Here is a 21,394-nt window from a genome sequence, read left to right as displayed (position 1 = left end):
CAGGTGAGGTTTGAACCGTTTACTTGACTGAGAGAGATACACTCACCCACCTGCTGTTTTATGCACTTATTAGGGTGCATCAGTTGCCCCCTAAAAATGAAAAGTTCCTCCGATCATGATGCATTTTTGTTTTTATGTTCCTTTTGGTGAGAAAACACACTGGGTGAAATATTTTGACAAAATTCAAAAGTGTAATGGTGACACCAGGAGCTCAAAGTTATGGAAAAAGCTGCTGTTTTATGACTTTTATGACAAAATTTCGATCACTTTTCATGAAACATTATGGCACCTTATAGAGTATACCAAATATCTTAGATACACATTTTTAGTACATATTCTCAATATATTATCAAGCACAGTTTGAGTTTTAGCTGTTCATTGAATCATTGTTCAACTACTTTTAAACAATACAAACACATTATGAATCACATTAATGCTTCTCAATCCCTTGCAAAGGTTCTTAACATGATCTCTGGCTCACAAGAAATCAATAAATGGAGTCCAACATTGTGATTCAAACCTTACGCGAAAACATAAAATAAGCGTGTTTTGGCAAAAAATGAACCTCATGGTGCCACCATTAGACTTTTGAATATGGTCAAAAAATTTTACAGGATGTCTTTATTGGTGAAAAGGAACACCCAAACAAAAATGCATCAGATTTTATGAAAGTGAGGGCAACTGATGCACCCTAGCGCTTATCTAAATCAGCCGATCCCTTGACAGCAGCACAGTGCATCAAATCACGCAGATCCAAATCAAGAGCTTCAGTTAATGTTCACAAGGTTCAAACATCAGAACGGGAAAAATCATGATCTCAAAGTGTGACTTTCTTTCACTGTGGCATGGGTGTTGGTTTGAGCCAGATGTACTGCTGGTTTGAGTATTTCAGAAACTGCTGATCTCCTGTGGTTTTCACACACAACAGTCTCTAGAGTTTACACAGAACGGTGCGAAAAACAAACGAACAAAAAAAAAACATCGAGTAAGCGAGCGAGCGACAGTTCTGTAGGTGGAAACAAACGCCTTGTTGATGAGAGGGATCAGAGGAAAACGGCCAGATTGGTTCAAGCTGCCAGGAAGGCTATAGTGACTCATATAATCACTCATTACAACCGTGGTGAGCAGAAAAGCATCTCAGCATGCAACATCAGAAGACCAGATTGATTTCCAGTCCTGCCAACCAAGAACAGGAATCTTAGAACCAATAACAAGTTCCTATTAAAGTGTCTGGTGAGTACACTGTAGAGTACATATTCTTATTGCATGGCGCCCCCTGGTGCTGAATAAGAGGAAGGACCATGCATATAAAAAGGCAGGTATGAGGTTAACCCCTTTTATACCACAGCGCTGTTGAATTCTGTAACCTGACTGGTCAGAAAGTGTTGATTAATTTTCTTGATACTACAGCCTGCATGAATGCTTGAATCTGATTGGTCATCATTTACGTATAAGAACACAACTCAGAAATTATTTCCAGCTGTAACAGGAATGATGTAGCCTGGCAAGCCAGACTAAATGTGAATATTTAGTCTGGCCTCGATCCGTAGACATTTCCGAAGGGTGTGGGTAGGAACAACCCGTTGTCTTTCAAACTGTCTCTGTGCGTATAGGCCAACGCTCTGACCAATCAGCGCAACAGTGACTGTGACGTAGTCAGAGCGACAGAAAGCAGTGGGGGACGCCTTGAAATAAATCATTTTTCAAAATGCGTATTAATTAATAAACAGGTTCTAGATATTAAGAAGTTTGGAGATAATGACCACAAGTTTGGAGTCTGTACCACATACTTAACATACACTCTTATTTTTTTTCAAGTGTTTTTCAAGGGTTTGCTTAAACTGTTTTTGAGAGTTTTTATTTAGTGGTGTTTGGTGAAATAATTTCCCTTAAATTTAAAATAACAGGAAAATAAGAAACAATCAAAAAGTAATGTTTCAAAGCTGTTTATTAATTCTTCGTACTGCACAAACTAGCCCCATCCTTTTGGCTACGAGCGGAGCCAGCTGGTAGATCAGACTTTTGCCATAGCCGGTCGGCAAAACAGCGAAAACGTCCTTCTTGAAAAGGAATGAGCGGAGAGCCTCTTCCTGCTCATGTTTCAACGAAAACTCCAAGTCTAATTCTTCTAAAACTGATTCCAAAGCGGAGTCGAACGCGCGCTGTTCGCTAGCCGTAGCAATCTTTCCTGTTGTGCTTTCTCCAGCGTCGCGCAGCCTTGTCGTCACTCCTGTAAAAGCTCGCCCAAAGAATCCAAACAAAAACCTTGCGTTGTGATTGGCGGGCACGATTTGATGCCCGGGGTGTGTTGTTGATATGGTGCGAGGCTAGACCCACTCGTAGGCAAAAATATTTTAGGCCGCTAGGCGGGTGGGTCTAGTTTACTAGGCTAGGAATGATGTGCATTATTGCTTTTATAGTAACAGCTCATACACAGGGACTTCTTGTACAGATGTTCCATATGATCTAAGACTAATAACAAACGGATTAAAAAAAACAAAAACATGTTGTTTAACAAAGTAAAACATATATTGGTTGACGCGGTTCTGTTTTTTGTGAGGAGACAGTTATGGAAGGAGTCCCCGGTGTGCATTATTTTCATATAAACAGCACAGCCTGTCGTGGTTGTTCCTGACATAACGACAGCTCTGATGTAGCTGGCTGGGAGGCAAATCACAGGTTTATATTCTCATCTCATCTCATTATCTCTAGCCGCTTTATCCTTCTACAGGGTCGCAGGCAAGCTGGAGCCTATCCCAGCTGACTACGGGCGAAAGGCGGGGTACACCCTGGACAAGTCGCAGGTCATCACAGGGCTGACACATAGACACAGACAACCATTCACACTCACATTCACACCTACGCTCAATTTAGAGTCACCAGTTAACCTAACCTGCATGTCTTTGGACTGTGGGGGAAACCGGAGCACCCGGAGGAAACCCACGCGGACACGGGGAGAACATGCAAACTCCGCACAGAAAGGCCCTCGCCGGCCACGGGGCTCGAACCCGGACCTTCTTGCTGTGAGGCGACAGCGCTAACCACTACACCACCGTGCCGCCTGAATAGCCGTTTGGATTTAAATAAACAAATACTTAAGAGCCTTTGATTGGAGAATTGCTGCAGTGATCAGTACATTTCAGCTGGCAACGATTCTATTAATCCTAACTGATGCAGTGAGTTGCTTCTCTTAAAGTGCTAGTCTTATGAAAATGACATCACCCTTGGAAATTATACCTTATAAAACTAGACATGTTAAATAGTTTACTGTCTAAAAAGTATTTTAAAGGAACAGTCCGCCATACTTCCATAATGAAATATGCTCTTATCTGAATTGAGACGAGCTGCTCCGTACCTCTCCGAGCTTTGCGCGACCTCCCAGTCAGTCAGACGCAGTCAGACGCGCTGTCACTCCTGTTAGCAATGTAGCTAGGCTCAGCATGGCCAATGGTATTTTTTGGGGCTGTAGTTAGATGCGACCAAATTCTTCCACGTTTTTCCTGTTTACATAGGTTTATATGACCAGTGACATGAAACAAGTTCAGTTACACAAATTGAAACGTAGCGATTTTCTATGTTATGGAAAGTCCGCACTATAATGACAGGCGTACTAACACCTTCTGCACGCTTCGGCAGCGCATTGATATCTGAGCTCCGTATCAATGCGCTGCTGAAGCGCGCAGAAGGTGTTAGTACGCCTGTCATTATAGTGCGGACTTTCCATAGCATAGAAAATCGCTACGTTTCAATTTGTGTAACTGAACTTGTTTCATGTCACTGGTCATATAAACCTATGTAAACAGGAAAAACGCGGAAGAGTTTGGTCGCATCTAACTACAGCCCCAAAAAATACCATTGGCCATGCTGAGCCTAGCTACATTGCTAACAGGAGTGACAGCGCGTCTGACTGCGTCTGACTGACTGGGAGGTCGCGCAAAGCTCGGAGAGGTACGGAGCAGCTCGTCTCAATTCAGATAAGAGCATATTTCATTATGGAAGTACGGTGGACTGTTCCTTTAATACGAGACCGGGAACATGTTCTATTTATCCGGTAAAATTTGGCTCTTTGAGTCCGTCATTACACGAATGTGTTCCTGGTAAGTTATTGTGAATTCAAAGGAAGTGACGTCATATGCGGAACGCTTGAACGTTCGCGGCATTTCTGGCTTCGTCTGCTTTGCAAAGTGTAGCATGTTTTTAATGATTTTTTTTTTAATTCCAAAACAAAAATAAAACCAAAGCATGCCTCCGAAGAGGTGTGTCGTTCAAGGCTGTTCAAGTGATTTAAAAAAAAAAAAAAAAGTGGAATTTCAATCCATTATAGCCCAAAGTCGGCAAGACACTTTGGAATGAACGGGTTCGATTTGTACAGACAAAGAGAGGCAACTTCAAGCCGACAGGACGGTTTGGTGTCTGCTCCGTACATTCTGAAAAAGATAAATTTGTAAGGCAAATTCACATAGAAGGATTTGAGCGACATCTGGTACGTGGAGCAGTTCCTACGATCTGGAAACAGAAGTCCGAAGCGCTGTCCCAAAGAGCTCACCGCCGCACATGAAGTGTCAAGCTTGTGTTTAGCCTGTTGCTTGAATTTATTAGATGTCCTTAATCAGATCAATAACGTTCTATGGTAGTTTCTATGTGGCCAAATATAATACTTAGATAGACGACGGGCAATTACTGATCTAAAAGCAAACCAAAACATGCTTATTCACTATGAGTCATTTCTTCGTCCTTGTCATGAAGTTGTATAGAAGAAGAAGAGAGGGTCCCATATATGATTCGTACATTGGGGGAGTGCCTGTTAGAGAGCGCACTTGTCCTGGGCCATCGGCATAGTGAGGTAGGGTGGCCAGTTCCTTTCCTCGCCGCCTTACTTCCCCCAGTGTTTACACCAGGTCCCCATTCACTGCTGGGTGGACAGGGAGCGAGCCCCAGATCCCCGTCGAGCCGAGGCTCGAACCGGGGACCGTTCGCTTAGTGGTCAAGCGCTCTAACCACTTGGCCACTTTGCCTCCGAAGTTGTATAGAGAGCTTTACAAAAGATGACAGTTGTGCATATGATGTCACACACGCAGTGCCGCTGACCAATAAATCGCTGCGATGTAATGGTGGACAAGCTTTTAGTGATTTTTGGAACAGAATTCAGATTTTGAACCGATTTTTTTATTTAATCGGTGAACTTTAGAACCTATTTCAGCATATCGCTCACAGAAAACCTGGGATTTTATGTCGTCATTTTCGTAAGACTAGCACTTTAAACAATTCATTTGTTTCATTTCAGTTCATTTCTTAAAACAATCATGTCAGAAGGCGTATCCCGTGGTCATGGAAAAAGATGTTACTGTGTTTCAGAAGGGTCAAATTATGGGCCTGTATCGAGCAAAGAAAACAACTAAGAAGATTGCTGAAATGACTGGAACTGGGTTAAGAACTGTCCGACACATTATTAAAACCTGGTGAACAGTCAACTTCATGGACGATACACTACCGTTCAAAAGTTTGGGGTCACCCAGACAATTTTGTATTTTCCATGAAAAGTCACACTTTTATTTACCACCATAAGTTGTAAAATGAATAGAAAATATAGTCAAGACATTTTTCTGGCCATTTTGAGCATTTAATCGACCCCACAAATGTGATGCTCCAGAAACTCAATCTGCTCAAAGGAAGGTCAGTTTTATAGCTTCTCTAAAGAGCTCAACTGTTTTCAGCTGTGCTAACATGATTGTACAAGGGTTTTCTAATCATCCATTAGCCTTCTGAGGCAATGAGCAAACACATTGACTACGTTTACATGCACATCCAAATCGAGCTGCTGTCGGTAATCGAGCTGAAGGCCCCAGCAGGGTGCCAGAGAAATCCAATCCTACATGCACACAACTGAAATCGGGCTATTGTGTGAGGTGCATTGTGCACCCGAGCCACAGGTGGCGCAACACGCCCCATCGTGTTGGTACACTTCCGGTTGTCGTCATGAAGAAGAGCTATTCAAGAGTGTAAACAAAGTTATCAGTTCCGTGTTCTCCATTGCGCGTTTTTCTCCCGTCCATGAATTTTAATATATTCAACTCCTTAAGCTGAATGAGCATGAACTCTGTCTCCTCATTGCTCCAGAAGTGCACGTTTCTGCTTGCCTGTGGCAGTGGGGGCGTGGTCAAGCGCCGGTCTGTGACAGGAGGGCGGAGCCAGGGAAGGTGAGTGGCAGAATAACTACACCTGACGGTAATTAACCTGTGTTTGTGTGTCTTCCCAGTAACCGCACCCTATTTAAGGAGGCAGAGGGAGAGCAGAGGGGAGAGCTCATCCCGGGACTAGAACACAGCGCGCGCGTGTGTGCGCGCGCTTCTCTCAAGAATAAAAGTAGGCTGTTAAAAAGTCTGACAATAAAAAGCCTATTAGTACCAGAAGCTTTGTCCTGCCGTCCTCTGTGCTCCACCCACACTTCAGAGAGCTCTACATCGCCATTTTCTCTTCTCCGTTTGTTCCTCCTGACCTCTTCTACTGCTCGCTACTACTGTTGTCATGCCGACCGAGGCTATTGTGTTTCCCGCTTGTGGTCTCGTCACTCCCGGAAGTAGCTCGACAACTAGCTCGATAGGGTATACATGCACAAAGTAGCTCGGCAGAAATCGCATAAACTAGGTCGTGTAGCTCGATTCCGAGAAATCAAGTTCGGTTCAATTTCAGCCGAATTAAGGTGTATACATGGCATTTTGAACTTCGATTTCAGTCGAGCAACGGCAGAAATTCGATTCTCTCTATGTGCATGTAAACGTAGTGATTGTACCATTAGAACACTGGAGTGATAGTTGCTGGAAATGGGCCTCTATACACCTATGGAGATATTGCACCAAAAACCAGACATTTGCAGTTAGAATAGTCATTTACCACATTAGCAATGTATAGAGTGGATTTCTGATTAGTTTAAAGTGATCTTCATTGAAAAGAACAGTGCTTTTCTTTCAAAAATAAGGAAATTTCAAAGTGACCCCAAACTTTTGAACGGTAGTGTATGTGATTGGAAAAGAAATCTTAACTGACTGTGAGTGATCACTTCAACACATAGTGAAGTCAAATATAAAAAAAGAAATTGACAGTAGAACACATGGCAATGTTTAATAGTGAAAGTAAAAGCATTTCCACATGCACAATGCGACAAGAACTCACTGGATTGGGGCTAAACAGCTGTGTGGCCATAAGAAAACCACTTGTTAGTGAGGCTAGTTGGAAGAAAAGCCTTCAATTTGCTAGGGAGCATAAAGACTGGACTCGAGAGCAACAGAAAAGGTCATGTGGGCTGATGAGTCCAGATTTACTCTACAGTGGTGCTTGAAAGTTTGTGGACCCTTTAGAATTTTCTATATTTCTGCATAAATATGACCTAAAACATCATCAGATTTTCACACAAGTCTTAAAAGTAGATAAAGAGAACCCAGTTAAACAAATGAGACAAAAATATTATACCTGGTCATTTATTTATTGAGGAAAATGATCCGATATTACATATCTGTGAGTGGCAAAAGTATGTGAACCTCTAGGATTAGCAGTTAATTTGAAGGTGAAATTAGAGTCAGGTGTTTTCAATCAGTGGGATGACAATCAGGTGTGAGTGGGCACCCTGTTTTATTTAAAGAACAGGGATCTATCAAAGTCTGATCTTCACAGCACGTTTGTGGAAGCGTATCATGGCACGAACAAAGGAGATTTCTGAGGACCTCAAAAAAAGCGTTGTTGTTGCTCATTAGGCTGGAAAAGGTTACAAAACCATCTCTAAAGAGTTTGGACTCAACCAATCCACAGTCAGACAGATTGTGTACAAATGGAGGAAATTCAAGACCATTGTTACCCTTCTCAGGAGTGGTCAACCAACAAAGACCACTCCAAGAGCAAGGCGTGTAATAGTCGGCGAGGTCACAAAGGACCCCAGAGTAACTGCTAAGCAACTGAAGGCCTCTCTCACATTGGCTAATGTTCATGAGTCCACCATCAGGAGAACACTGAACAGCAATGGTGTGCATGGCAGGGTTGCAAGGAGAAAGCCACTGCTCTTCAAAAAGAACATTGCTGTTCGTCTGCAGTTTGCTAAAGATCACGTGGACAAGCCAGAAGGCTATTGGAAAAATGTTTTGTGGATGGATGAGACCAAAATAGAACTTTTTGGTTGCAATGAGAAGCGTTATGTTTGGAGAAAGGAAAACACTGCATTCCAGCATAAGAACCTTATCCCATCCAGGGCTTTTTCTAGAAAAATTTAGTATGAGGGCGCTCACCATGGCGAGGGAGTGAAGCGGGGGGGGGATGGTGCCGGTTGTCCCCCCCCGCCGTGCAAAGCCTTTGAAAAATGCTCCAATGGGACATTCTGAGGCTATCTGAGAGGGAAATTGTAACAAATTGTCTGTCAACATTGAAAAAGAAAGAAGTAATCTTCTTCTGCCCCGGACAGTCTTTGGCTTTCTTCCGTTTCGTGCCGCGGGATGACATCTTTAAATGCCCAAGTGTCAACAAAAACAACTCGCGAACTACTTCTGTCAAAAGCTCCCGCGCCGGTGGGTGAAAGGTCATTCAGTCTCGAGAAATCTCGCTCTACAAGTCAGCTGACCTTGTATGTAACCCATGTCAAATCTCGCGAGAGCAGCCGTGACAAGTAAAGAACTAAACAACATGGCGCCTCAGTCTGGAAAACGCCAATTCGGATTGTTTTTGCACCGTCTGGCGGTGTATCTACTATGATTGGAATATTTTTGGAGCAATTATAACGTATTTGATGATCAGACACATTGTCACGTAGTGTTGCTGGGATGTTTTCACGGAGTCGGTAAGGGGGTGCACGCCGAGAGAAAGAGGGCGCAGCGCCCCTGTTCCCCCGTTTAGACGAAAGCCTGCCATCTGTGAAACATGATGGTGGTAGTATCATGGTTTGGGCCTGTTTTGCTGCATCTGGGCCAGGATGGCTTGCCATCATTGATGGAACAATGAATTCTGAATTATACCAGTGAATTCTAAAAGAAAATGTCAGGACATCTGTCCATGAACTGAATCTCAAGAGAAGGTGGGTCATGCAGCAAGACAACGACCCTAAGCACACAAGTCGCTCTACCAAAGAATGGGTAAAGAAGAATAAAGTTAATGTTTTGGAATGGCCAAGTCAAAGTCCTGACCTTAATCCAATCGAAATGTTGTGGAAGCGAGCAGTTCATGTGAGGAAACCCACCAACATCCCAGAGTTGAAGCTGTTCTGTACGGAGGAATGGGCTAAAATTCCTCCAAGCCAGTGTACAGGACTGATCAACAGTTACCGCTAACGTTTAGTTGCAGTTATTGCTGCACAAGGGGGTCACACCAGATACTGAAAGCAAAGGTTCACATACTTTTGCCACTCACAGATATGTAATATTGGATCATTTTCCTCAATAAGTAAATGACCAAGTGTAATAGTTTTGAACTTTCAAGCACCACTGTATTCCAGAGCGATGACTGCATCAGGGTAAGAAGGAAAGCAGATAAATCGATGAACCCATCATGCATAGTGTTCACTGTACAAGCCTCTGGAGGCCGTGTTATGATCTGGATTAGATTCAGTTGATCATTTCGAGGCTCAGCAACGTTACGGGGCGATAAAATGAAGTCAGCCGACGACCTGAATGTACTGAATGACCAGGTTATCACATCTATGGATTTTTTCTTCCCTGTCGTCACGGGCATAAAATTAGAGCTCAAATTGTGAGAGTGCTTCAGGAAGCACGAAGAATAATTTTTCACACGACTTGGCCACCAGAGTCCTAACCTTAACCCTACTGATGTGCTGGAGAAGACTTTACAGAGTGGTTCGACTCTCTGGTCATCAGTACAAGATCTCTGCGAAATATTTGTGTGACTCTGGATGGATATAAATGATGTGCCGTTGCATAAGTTTGTTGAAACAATGCCATGGTGACTGCGTTGTACAGTAATCAAAGCTAAAAGCGGTCCAATGAAATATTAGCGTGTGCGACGTTTTCTCTGGCAAGGCAGCGTACAATGTAGTGATAACAGGAACTAACTTGTATCATGGAAATTTCACAACTTAAAAGGATAAAAAAAAAAACATGCTGTGCCGTTCTTTAAATAATATAAAAAAATTTAATGTCGGCAAATTGCTGTCATATAAAAGGAAGAAAACGTTCTGTTGTAAGGAAATAATCAACGTTGGGGTGGTAACAGCATTCTGATGCTAATTATTTTCCCATAACATCATATCCTGTCATTTTTATTTCTTCATAACACTCGTTACAATCTTGCAATATATACTGTACACTTTAGTACAATTCACAATTATTCCACAAAATCCAGTCGTACGAGCTGAGAGCTGACGAGGCGCATTGGCTATAACCCACGTACGACGAAACTGAGTGGAATAATTCTTTTATTCTATTCACACTCACTGGATTTTGAGAAACAGAACTTTTTTTTTTGTTTTTCAAATTTGATAAATAAAAACTTCATACGAAACATCCGACAAAATCATTTCCGCTTAGGCGGACTTCTTTAAAAAAAAATATCGATGACTGCACGAATTGACTTTCGTGTTTTTTTTTTTGAGAAAGTGCCGTCTTGCTGTCGTGCCGAGGTATAGAATAACTTTAGACATTTATTTAATTCTTCCTTGGCCATTTCAGTTCTGTAATTTTCAAACTTCTTTGAGCTTTTGAACCAGTCTAAAAATAATTAATTAAATAAATTAATTAATTAAAGAAACAAATTTTAATGCTTAAGGATGAAGAATGTAAACAAATCAGCAAAATAACAGTAGCAGTTTGTGAAAAAACATTCTAGAATAATAATAATAATAATTGGGGGCGGCACGGTGGTGTAGTGGTTAGCGCTGTCGCCTCACAGCAAGAAGATCCGGGTTCGAGCCCCGTGGCCGGCGAGGGCCTTTCTGTGCGGAGTTTGCATGTTCTCCCCGTGTCTGCGTGGGTTTCCTCCGGGTGCTCCGGTTTCCCCCACAGTCCAAAGACATGCAGGTTAGGTTAACTGGTGACTCTAAATTGACCGTAGGTGTGAATGTGAGTGTGAATGGTTGTCTGTGTCTATGTGTCAGCCCTGTGATGACCTGGCGACTTGTCCAGGGTGTACCCCGCCTTTCGCCCGTAGTCAGCTGGGATAGGCTCCAGCTTGCCTGCGACCCTGTAGAACAGGATAAAGCAGCTACAGATAATGAGATGAGAGAGAATAATAATAATTCTTGAAAAAAGGATATTTAATTCCATATTTAGTTGCTTTTTTTTAAATTGTTTGGGGTTTTGTTTTCGAGTAGAGTTTTTATTTCATCCTCGGTTGGCTCAGCAACACGCTCCGCCATTTTGTTTTTCTCTTCTCAAGGTATATGAGCTGATATCCTAGTAGTACAGTAGCGAATCAGAGCGTGCGATTGCTCATATCCAGTGAATGTGGATAGAATCACTTTTTATTTGCCTTAACTGTTATTGCAGTAGTCATAATTGGATGCATCTTCAGTTCAGCGGTTATTCCTTACAAAGCAAACAAATAACACTTTAAGCCGCTGAATGAAATTATTACTGATACAAATACATCTTATTGCAGTGCAAGTATGAAAACCAAAGGCCTTCATTAAACAGCTCTGCTCTGTACCCAGAGGCTGTGGGACTGACTGAGGCTAGCTGGTGTGCAGTGAATGCTTACCCTGGTCTATATTGTGCTGCGGCAGCTGGCTCATCTGACTGTGCACCACGCCTGCATAGTTCCGCAGGAACGCTTCCTCGCTCGGCGTCAGCTGCAAGAGTGGACACACACGCACACAGCCAAGCAAACAGCATGCCATGCTTAGCATCTTTGTCGATATGTCGATTTATACAGCAAGGAAAATGTTTCCCTTTGTTAACTACGGTAACGTTAAGAAGCTCAGATTTTGGCCGTGTTCGAGTTCATACTTACATTTGATCCCATCTTCTTCAACATGAGGAGCACTCGCACCTTCTGCTGAATATACATCTCCTCAGGAGACTTGCCAGGGGCCTCCTCCCGGTTCATCCCCCCTGCTCCTGAAGCTCCACTGAAATTATAAACAAAACAACAATAATTAAAATACAGGGAAAAACACGAGGTGTAGATAACCATGGAAGTTGATCTTCAGGAATACCTCGGATGTTCCGATGCATGCATTTTCAAGCATTCCTGACAAGATGATATTTGGGTGGTGCAACATTCTCAGGACACCATGCCAGTGTACCGTTTCAACTTCGCCTACTCTGATCCAACCAGACTTTCCTGGTAGTTAACTAATCATGTGATACCATCAAGCTGCACAGAGCAACATTATACTGGTTCAAGCAGGTGTGCTTAAGGGTCACTTTTTTTGCAGATATTATCTAAGCAACAGTTTAAAAAAAAAAACCACACACACACCAACAGGAAAGCACAAATCCCGTCTGACCACTACTTAATAATTAGTGGCTCTTGAACTTCTTGAGCAAAGAAACAAAAGCCCTGCTTTGTTTTCCACTGGCTAAAAAGACAGATGTACGTGATTTCTAAGTTAAAGTTCACCAAGATGAATACAACATGAATATAAATGCTACCAGAAGCAAATACATTTTACATAATTTCTACATTCAGGAAATTTCTTTTTTTGCAATGTGAACTTTATTTCCCTTTTGTGTGACCCCTGCTTTATCTCAAAAAACAGAAAAAATAGCTCCCGAGTGGCACAGAAGAAAAGAAAAAAGCATTTATTATTGGGCTGTTTCACAACAGGGGTATACTTTTCCGGTCCGCAATGGTCCAAAAATCAAAACGCTAGATTTTTGAGTTTCTCTGCTGCCCAAAATGAGCTTTTAAGATGGAAATTAACTGCAGAACTCCAAGCTACAGGTCATATACCTGTAGCTTGGGCGACACGATGGTGTAGTGGTTAGCACGGTCGCCTCACAGCAAGAAGGTTCTGGGTTCGAACCCAACAGCCGGCGAGAGTCTTTCTGTGTGGAGTTTGCATGTTCTACCGTGTCTGCGTGGGTTTCCTCCGGGTGCTCCGGTTTCCCCCACAGTCCAAAGACATGCAGGTTAGGTTAACATGGGACGGCCTTGGGCTGAGGTGCCCTTAAGCAAGGCACCTAACTCCTGATTGCTCCCCGGGCGCTGTTAGCATGGATACCCACTGTTCTGGGTATGTGTGTGTTCACTGCTTCAGATGGGTTAAATGCAGAGAGGAAATTTCACAAGTGTGTGACGGATAAAGTTGTTCTTTCCTTCTTATATACTGGGTGTGTTGCTTGTGGTGAGAAGACCGCATATGTTTATAGTGTATTTCTTAAACTGATCACCTTTCTTAGAGTCCACAAGAGTAAGATATACAAAGTGAACAAGTGTTGCCAGACAAAACAAACCTCGCCCGGCAGCACTTATTTTATACCTATATGTTGATAATGGTAATATTTTTCAATCATCAGCTGTCAGGTTATAGTCCATGACCTTGAGTTTGACATTTCAAAGTCATTCAAGGTCACAGGTCATGGCAGAAACCGAAAGCCCATATGGGACTTCTTATATGTTGATAATGGTAAACATCCGGCTATCATGAACCATTTTAAAGTTATAGCCCTTTGAAAACCCAAGACCTTCAGTTTGACCTTTCAGGGTCACTCAAGGTCAAAGATCATGGTGCCAAATGAAAGCCCATATGGCACTTCCTACAAGTTGATAATGGTAAATATCCATCTACCATCAACCGTTTTCAAGTTACAGCCCTCTGAAAATCCGTGATCTTGAGTTTGACCTTTCAAGGTGACTCAAGGTCAAAGATCATGGTGCCAAATGAAAGGCTATATGCGTGTTCCTATATACTCATAATAGTAAACATCTGTCTATTGGCAACCGTTTTTGAGTTATAATGGAAAATGTTATTTTGACCGAAAGGTTGACCTTTCCGGTGACCCTGAACTTCACCTTGACCCGATTACCCCCAAATTTATTCAGGTAATCTACGGACCACTGCCCACCTACGCTGAAAATGTGAAGTCAATCGGTACAACCGTCTAGACGCTAGATTGTTAACAGACAAACAAACAAACAAACCGCACTGATTCCAATACCTCGCCCCGCTTACTCCGTCGCGGCTGAGGTAAAAACTGTTGAAGTGTATGCGATTTTAAGTAAAAATTTTCAAGTACTGCACAGCAATGTTTGTACACGGTGGTAACTGTAAGAACAACCGAAGTGATGACGATCCTTGTGGTTTTCCGGAGAGGACACTTTTTGACGGACTCACCTTTCAACCACATGTGAAGCTCTGCTGCAAATAATGTCTCATCTGGTTCAAGTCCTGTTTTTTGTTACTTGAACAACAGAATATTTTGCTTCAAAAGAGACAAATATTTTCTGAAGAAATCATCTACAACCTCATCATATGGGGAGTGTTTTCCGGGGAGGACATTTTTGACGGACAGAGGATCCTGTCAGAGACACTTAGTTTAGATTTGGGGGGAAAAAAAGTAACTACCACTTAAATACCTTTCTATTGTGAATGAAAGTACACATTCCAAAGCAAAACTTAGTGTTAAATAATGCAATTCTGAATTTAACCAGTAAAATCTAAGTACAATAGTTAAAGTAGAATTAAACTTCCGTTTCTGGTTGAGAGTACGTCGTGCACATTCTGGCTGCCGCTTCTCACCGGAGCTTTGTATTTTTACTTTATTTTCTCTTTTGTGTTTGTGTAGTTTGATGTTTGTTTTTGAGTGTTTTTTGTCCGCTGGCTGTTGTGTAGCTCCGGACCCATTTTTGAGCGTCGGTTCCCTCCAGGCCTTGGTTCGCCGTGGGTGATGCCTGTACTCCTTGCTATGGACTGCAGTGAGCTCGTTGCTCATTTTAACATCATGGCTGTCCAGCGCTCTGTGCAGCAGTACTTTAGTGCTTGGCGTGATGTTCCGAGCGATGTTGCTCGGTTGCGTCGTGGCAGCTGTGTAGGCGGTTTGGAACATACTGGCGCTCTGTGTGGCGGTGCGTCTGTGCTCGCTTTGCGGATCCATGGCATGGTGTTCCGAGAGATGTTGCCCCGCGGCGTCACGCCGGCTGTACTGGCGGTGTGGGACTTGTTTTCGTGCACCTTTTGGTGTGACTGTGGCTGCTACACCATTGGAATGACATCCTGACCTCTATTTGGTGGACTCCCCCCCATAATTGTAAAGCGATCTTTGGTTTTGAGACAGGCGCTAAATAAGTTGAACTCATCATTAAATGAAATGACCACAAGGTCAAAACTGAGCCTGCATTTGACTTTTACAAATATATTTATATAAACTTACAAGCGATATTACGGCTGCAGGTAGGGCTGGTGTGTCCCTGTAAAACAAGGCATCAGTAGGCGTATCAGACGCTCGCTGGGCGTGCTGTGAAAATTGTGCACGCAGACACTCATCTGAGTTTCCAAATCTGTCACTGCTTAATGCTTGAATATTTTCTATCATTAAAAAGCTTATAATCTTTGCTTTCCAAAGAAATGTATCTCATTTAAGATCTGTTCTGTATTTCAGGAGTAACGGCAAGTTGAATTCGGTACAACAGAGTAAAAACTCTCCGCTCGCGGGACGTCGGGAAACTGCCAGTGCTTTTCTTTTTGAGTCACGGGAAAGCGGTCAGGCGCTCTCGCTCTCTTCTGATCGGTTTCTGACTGGATTACTCATGAATATCAATCAGATAACTTTTATAGGGATGTTCTCTAAAACAGCTCTCTCTGTTTCAGATGAAGTATTCGGCAAAATTTTCCGTCAGCTAGTTTTGATGTTATGATTCACGGGGGACTTAGAAGTGAGTTTTCATAGCTTTACCTACTTATTTTTTCAAATCAAACTGATTCATGTAAATAAATAACTATTTTAGAATATAACTGGAGTTGTTTCGATGAAAAATATTGAGATCTTAGTGGTTGGAATAATATTTAAAAAAAAAAAATCAGAGGTCAGAAACGCGAGTGTCAATTTCAATTCCATTAATGTGAATTGTTTATTGGATGTGGCTCACACAGTTTTTTTCAAGATTTGCCTTGAAAGCTGTGAATATTATCATTTATATTCTTTCATATAAAACACAAGTAGGCCCTACTTAGAAATACAAAGCCCTACAGAGCACAAAGAGGGGGATTAGAAATAATTTTTTATTCCTTTTTTATTTTGATACAGAATGGTAGATGTGAAAGACCTTCAGTGCTTATTTATACATATATTTTATAATTAACGTTGATTTCTCCTTCTTTGTGATGTACGGTATAAATGAGAGTTAAGATCAGCTTTATATTGCACAAATAAAGCCATTTGGTGAAACTTTGAAGAAGAGAGTGTACCGGTTTAACGTTTTACCGAATTAGAATAATTCATACGAATTAAATACTAATTTGCATAATTTGTTTTGACTAATTTTGAAAAACTTGGTATTCGGTATACGACCATCTATGTGCCTGCCTGCCGATTTCCATGTAAATATCTTGAAAAATAGAAAAAAAAGTTAAGAAAAAAAAAACATTTGATCTCATTGGTTAATGAGGCCCGTTTTGGACCATGTGATCCTCATACAGAATATTATGGCAGTTTTCTAAAAATTAATCCATTTTTTCAATTTTTGATTTGTAATATCTCAAGAATGGATAAACATTTTAATTCTGTAAATAGTGTGTTGTTCTGCATTCAATTCTGAATTCAATGAGAGCAATTTAAAGCAATTTGGATTGAATTTGAATTTTCATCTGATATGCCAACTATCAGAAACGCCACTGTATATATTACTGGACCTAGTTGCAGGAGTTAGTTGGCATTATTCAAAAAGACAACCATGACTGTAAACAGCCCTATAATAAATAATAATCAGCAGCATTGCACATTACCCATCAGTCACTCTGCTCTCTAAATATCAGCATTGACATCGGCCACTGAAAAACCCATATTGGTCGACCACTAGTCAGTAACTATACTCCTACAAAGTGCACCAGTGTAGAAGGTGTATTTGGTAAACTAGTAGCTTCGGTATATAGTGAGATATATTTCTAAAGTCTACTAACATGAAGAAAATTTATCAGTCATTCAAAAAAAAGGACATATTTCTACTCAAATATTGCTAAGATAAGAAATTTAATATGTCATTACATGACACGGAAAAACTAGTCCATGCTTTTGTTGCCTCCAGGTTGGATTATTGTAATGCCTTACTGTCTGGATGTTCCAATAAGTGCATAAACAAGCTCCAGTTAGTTCAAAATGCAGCAGCAAGAGTCCTTACTAGAACTAGAAAATATGACCACATCACCCCTGTCTTATCCACACTGCATTGGCTCCCAATCAAATTTCGTATTGATTATAAAATACTACTATTGACCTTTAAAGCACTAAATGGTCTCGCACCACAGTACCTGAGTGAACTTCTGGTCCTCTATGACCCGCCACGCCTACTTAGATCAAAAGGTGCAGGCTATCTGCTGGTACCTCACATAGTGAAGGCTACATCAGGGGGCAGAGCCTTTTCTTACAAAGCCCCACAGTTATGGAACAGCCTTCCAAGTAGTGCTCGGGAATCAGACACAGTCTCAGCGTTTAAGTCTAGGCTGTTTAGTCAAGCCTTTTGTTAATGGTGTTTATGAGGTAAAGGAGTAGATCTAGAGGGTCCTCAGACAGAGTGTTTTGGTAAACTGGGATGTATGGATGCTGTCAGTCCCCACTCGCTTGCTCACTCGAGTTTGCTGATGGTGTAGTGGCTGGCTGCTTTATGTCCCGGGGCTCCCTCATGCCCGTGTTACCTTCTGGCTCTCCCCTTTTAGTTATGCTGTCATAGTTAGTTGCCGGAGTCACTGCTTGTACTCAATGCAATATGTATACTGTTCCTACTTATTCAGGTGACATTGGGCATACCTAACAACCTGTGTTTTCTCCCCTCCCCCCCCCCCCCCCAAAAAAAATCTGTCCCTCTGAGTTACATGGAGTCAACAGGAAATCTTTTGGTGGAGAGGGTGGAGACCTCGACTGGCTATGGTAGCCTGCAGGGAATCGGCCGTCAGACATTCTGTCGCATGTCCCAGACCCAGTGAAATGTAACTGAATTGTCTTGGCCAGCCCTAAGGGTCCCATCTGCATCTCATCATTGCTGAGGAGTGTGCTCCCATCACCCAATCAAGCATCCAGCCAGAGCAGGTCATGATATTTTTTAACCATATTAACATGCCATTGTTGTGCATTATGCCTGATGTCAAGACTCTCGTCTCTGCGAGCCTACCACACAGATTTAATACTTGTGTCATTTTTAGGGCATACCGAACAACCTGTGTTTTCTCTCTCTCCCTCCCCCCCAATCTGTCCCTCTGAGTTACATGTTGGTCCTGGGATTGAGATGCTGGCCTCTTCTGCCCCTCGGACCTGCTTGATCCATCCTGGTGCCCTGTGTCTGGTCGGAATTTTATCGCATCATTCCTGTGAAGGATGGCCCCATGAGGATAGTTGAAAGTCACACTTGGAGGACGCTCTGGACTCTTACAGTAATGCTTTTATGGCTGAGGACTACAGTTGACTTGCTAACTTTAGGACTGCAGTTGTCACGAACAGTTTTGCACTCAAGTTTCCATCAATGAAGAGTTACAACATCAACGAAACTGTCTTCATGTTAAAACTGTTAATGTTATAGTCATGCTGTCTGTTGTTGCCCAAATGAGGATGGGTTCCCTTTGGAGTCTGGTTCCTCTCGAGGTTTCTTCCTCATGTCGTCTGAGGGAGTTTTTCCTTGCCACCGTCGCCACAGGCTCGCTCATTGGGGATAGATTAGGGACAAAATTAGCTCATGTTTTAAGTCGTTCAAATTCTGTAAAGCTGCTTTGCGACAATGTTTATTGTTAAAAGCGCTATACAAATAAACTTGACTTGACTACTCAAAGCCACTTCCTGTAACAAATAATTGTGGGAATTTCATGCAAAAAATGGCTACAGATTGCAAACCAACCACCCTTTTCCACCTAAAAGAATACATTAAAGCTAGACTGCCTTTCAGATTTTAAGTGTAGGTCATAAAAAGAATTTTCCCAACACCCACTTATTTTTCTTAAGCGGAACGAAAGCTACCGAATTCGAATCACAGACTTCCAATTTTATTAGTTTTTTTAATAGAACAATTAATGACTTTAGAGCCACATGGCCCTAAATTCTCCGCTATTTTTTCCTGCTTCACCGTGACCCAATTCAAGATACTACATCATGCATCACATGATGGGTTTTCCCCATTCGTGCAAGGCATTGTGGGATCCAAATTTGAAACAGGAGAAGAAAATGGAGGATGTGAATGAAACGTGAAAGACCGACTACAGTAACGGAAACTGAGAAGAAAAGACGTTATGTTATATACGAAGGAAAGGAAACGCAGGACCAAACTAATAAATATCGGCGGTCAGCGAGCACCTCGGTGTGATCAGCTGGTCGTTTAGCGACAGAATGATGGAACCGTCGGTGCACAGTCAAAGGTAAACCTGTAGATGGAGATAATGCAACACTGTGGATAACCCAAAAGAAGAAGATAAACCTGCGCATGCGCACACACACGGACTTCCTGTCTGCTTGACTGCGCGAAGAAGCGAGCAATTTCATGCACATTATTCGCTTTAATCCCTTCAAATGAAACAACTTCCCAGCCACAGAATGGCCTGATATTTTGTGAGATATTATAGAAATAAACATATATCGCAATGACTAAATTTCAGACGGAACTAAATTTCGCCGATTTTATGAAATCGAAAGGCCGTCTAGCTTTAATCGCATCTTTTGATGGACACAAATGCTGCTGCATCTCTCTTTCTGACCAGTGAGCCCTGAGTGTTTTCAACCTGAAGGAAGGAAAGAATGAAGGATGTACACACAGACAAAAACACACACACCGTTGTGCATACCTCCATGAAGTCACGGTGCAGAAGCAATCTAAATGACCTTAGTCTATATTTAATATGTTTGTTTGAGCTCTCTGCTTCGTCTGTTTGTCCTCCTCCCCACCTACCTCACTCGCTCGCTCGCTCATTCGCTAATGGCCTAGTTCTACAGCCAGACTCCCTGTGCAGCACTTTTCACGGCACAAAAGCAAGGAAGGAATGCAAATTACAGAAAAAGGATTGCGCCTGACAGGTGATATATCCAACCACCAATGTCCTTGTCAGCTTTTATTTCACAACATGTCAAACTGAAGCAGCAAAACATTTCATTTAATAACATAATGGGCAAACAAAATAGCAGCCTTCAGTCATGAATCTGACGATTTGTATCATTTCCATGTGAAAGCACAAGCGTAGAAAAATCTGTTTGGACTTTATATTAAAAAAAAATATATATATTTATTTGTTGAAAAATCTCTGAGAATCCCTTTGGAGGCAACCTACAGCCTTTTATCTGTACAAACACGCCATAATGCGTGTTGAAAGCCCGTGTGATGTCGGGTTATGTTTAATTGAAAAGCCCTTTTTATGACATACGGCATGAAGGTGATCACGCATCCTGTCCTAAATGACAGTAACACACATCATCTAATCACGGACTTGATGCTGAATTTGTTCCTCAGGGCACAATATGATGTATTAAATAAATAAATATAATATAATATAATAATAATTTCTTTTTTTTTTTTTTACGACCAGGACAGAGAAGAAAAAAAAAACATCCCCAGGAAGAAAACATTTCGTCCGCAGGCTCTGTATCCAGAAGTCACCAAAGGGCACAGCGTCAAAGGTAGTGCATCAAATTAAAAGGAATCTGCTCTCATCTCTGGTATTTTATAGGCAGGAATGGGGGATGATGAATGCTGGCACAGAGTGTGAGTGCGAGAGAGAGATGAAAGACAGAGAGGGACCGACGTGTCATCTCTGCACCGCTGAGACACTGGGTACACCTTCGGGGGAGGCAGCTCTTCAGAGACTTTCTCTCTCCCTCCTTCCCTCCTGCTCATTTGATCATGTCTGGGCTCGGCGCAAGAGACGAGGCTTGACAGCTCGGAGAGACACCCGAGTCTCCGTACGCTGTGTGCTGAAAACACAATGAGGACAGAGCAGTTTCACAGCAACGCCTTTTCCTCTTCTCACCGTCCACAAGTCTTTCTATAAAACCTTCTCGAGGCATAAGAAAATGAAATTGTAAAATTTACAAGCAGTAAGATTATAAGCAGTCTGACTAAAAGGCTGCAAGTACTTTCTGTGAGAGCAACAGTGCTTCCTCCACTGCAGAAAAACAAGACTAGGAATGGACATACAGTTGTGGTCAGAAGTTTACATACAGTGACGTGAATGTCATGGCAATATTTGGGCTTCAGTCATTTCTTTGAACTGTTCTTTTTCTGTGGCAGAATAATTGTACAGCATACATCTTTAATTAAAAAAAAAAACCACTAGAATTTG

The 21,394-nt window shown here is 42.0% G+C and overlaps 1 protein-coding gene across 1 annotated transcript in view; it reads right to left on the bottom strand.

Annotated features, from left to right (window-relative positions):
• The window catches only part of ctnnbip1 (catenin, beta interacting protein 1), a 117,534-nt gene that overhangs the window by 36,392 nt on the left and 59,748 nt on the right, over nt 1–21,394 (bottom strand). The window contains exons 2-3 of the mRNA XM_060936986.1: nt 11,938–12,055; nt 11,686–11,776 (exon numbers count right to left, since the gene is read on the bottom strand). Of these exons, the coding sequence (XP_060792969.1) occupies nt 11,686–11,776; nt 11,938–12,033 (187 nt within the window). The 5' untranslated portion in view covers nt 12,034–12,055. The remainder of the gene's footprint in view (nt 1–11,685; nt 11,777–11,937; nt 12,056–21,394) is intronic.

Source organism: Neoarius graeffei, chromosome 13, assembly GCF_027579695.1.
Source record: "Neoarius graeffei isolate fNeoGra1 chromosome 13, fNeoGra1.pri, whole genome shotgun sequence".
Taxonomy (NCBI): Eukaryota; Metazoa; Chordata; class Actinopteri; order Siluriformes; family Ariidae; genus Neoarius; species Neoarius graeffei.
The sequence above is the reverse complement of the archived record's forward strand: the minus strand, read 5'-3'. Positions and strand labels throughout refer to the sequence as shown.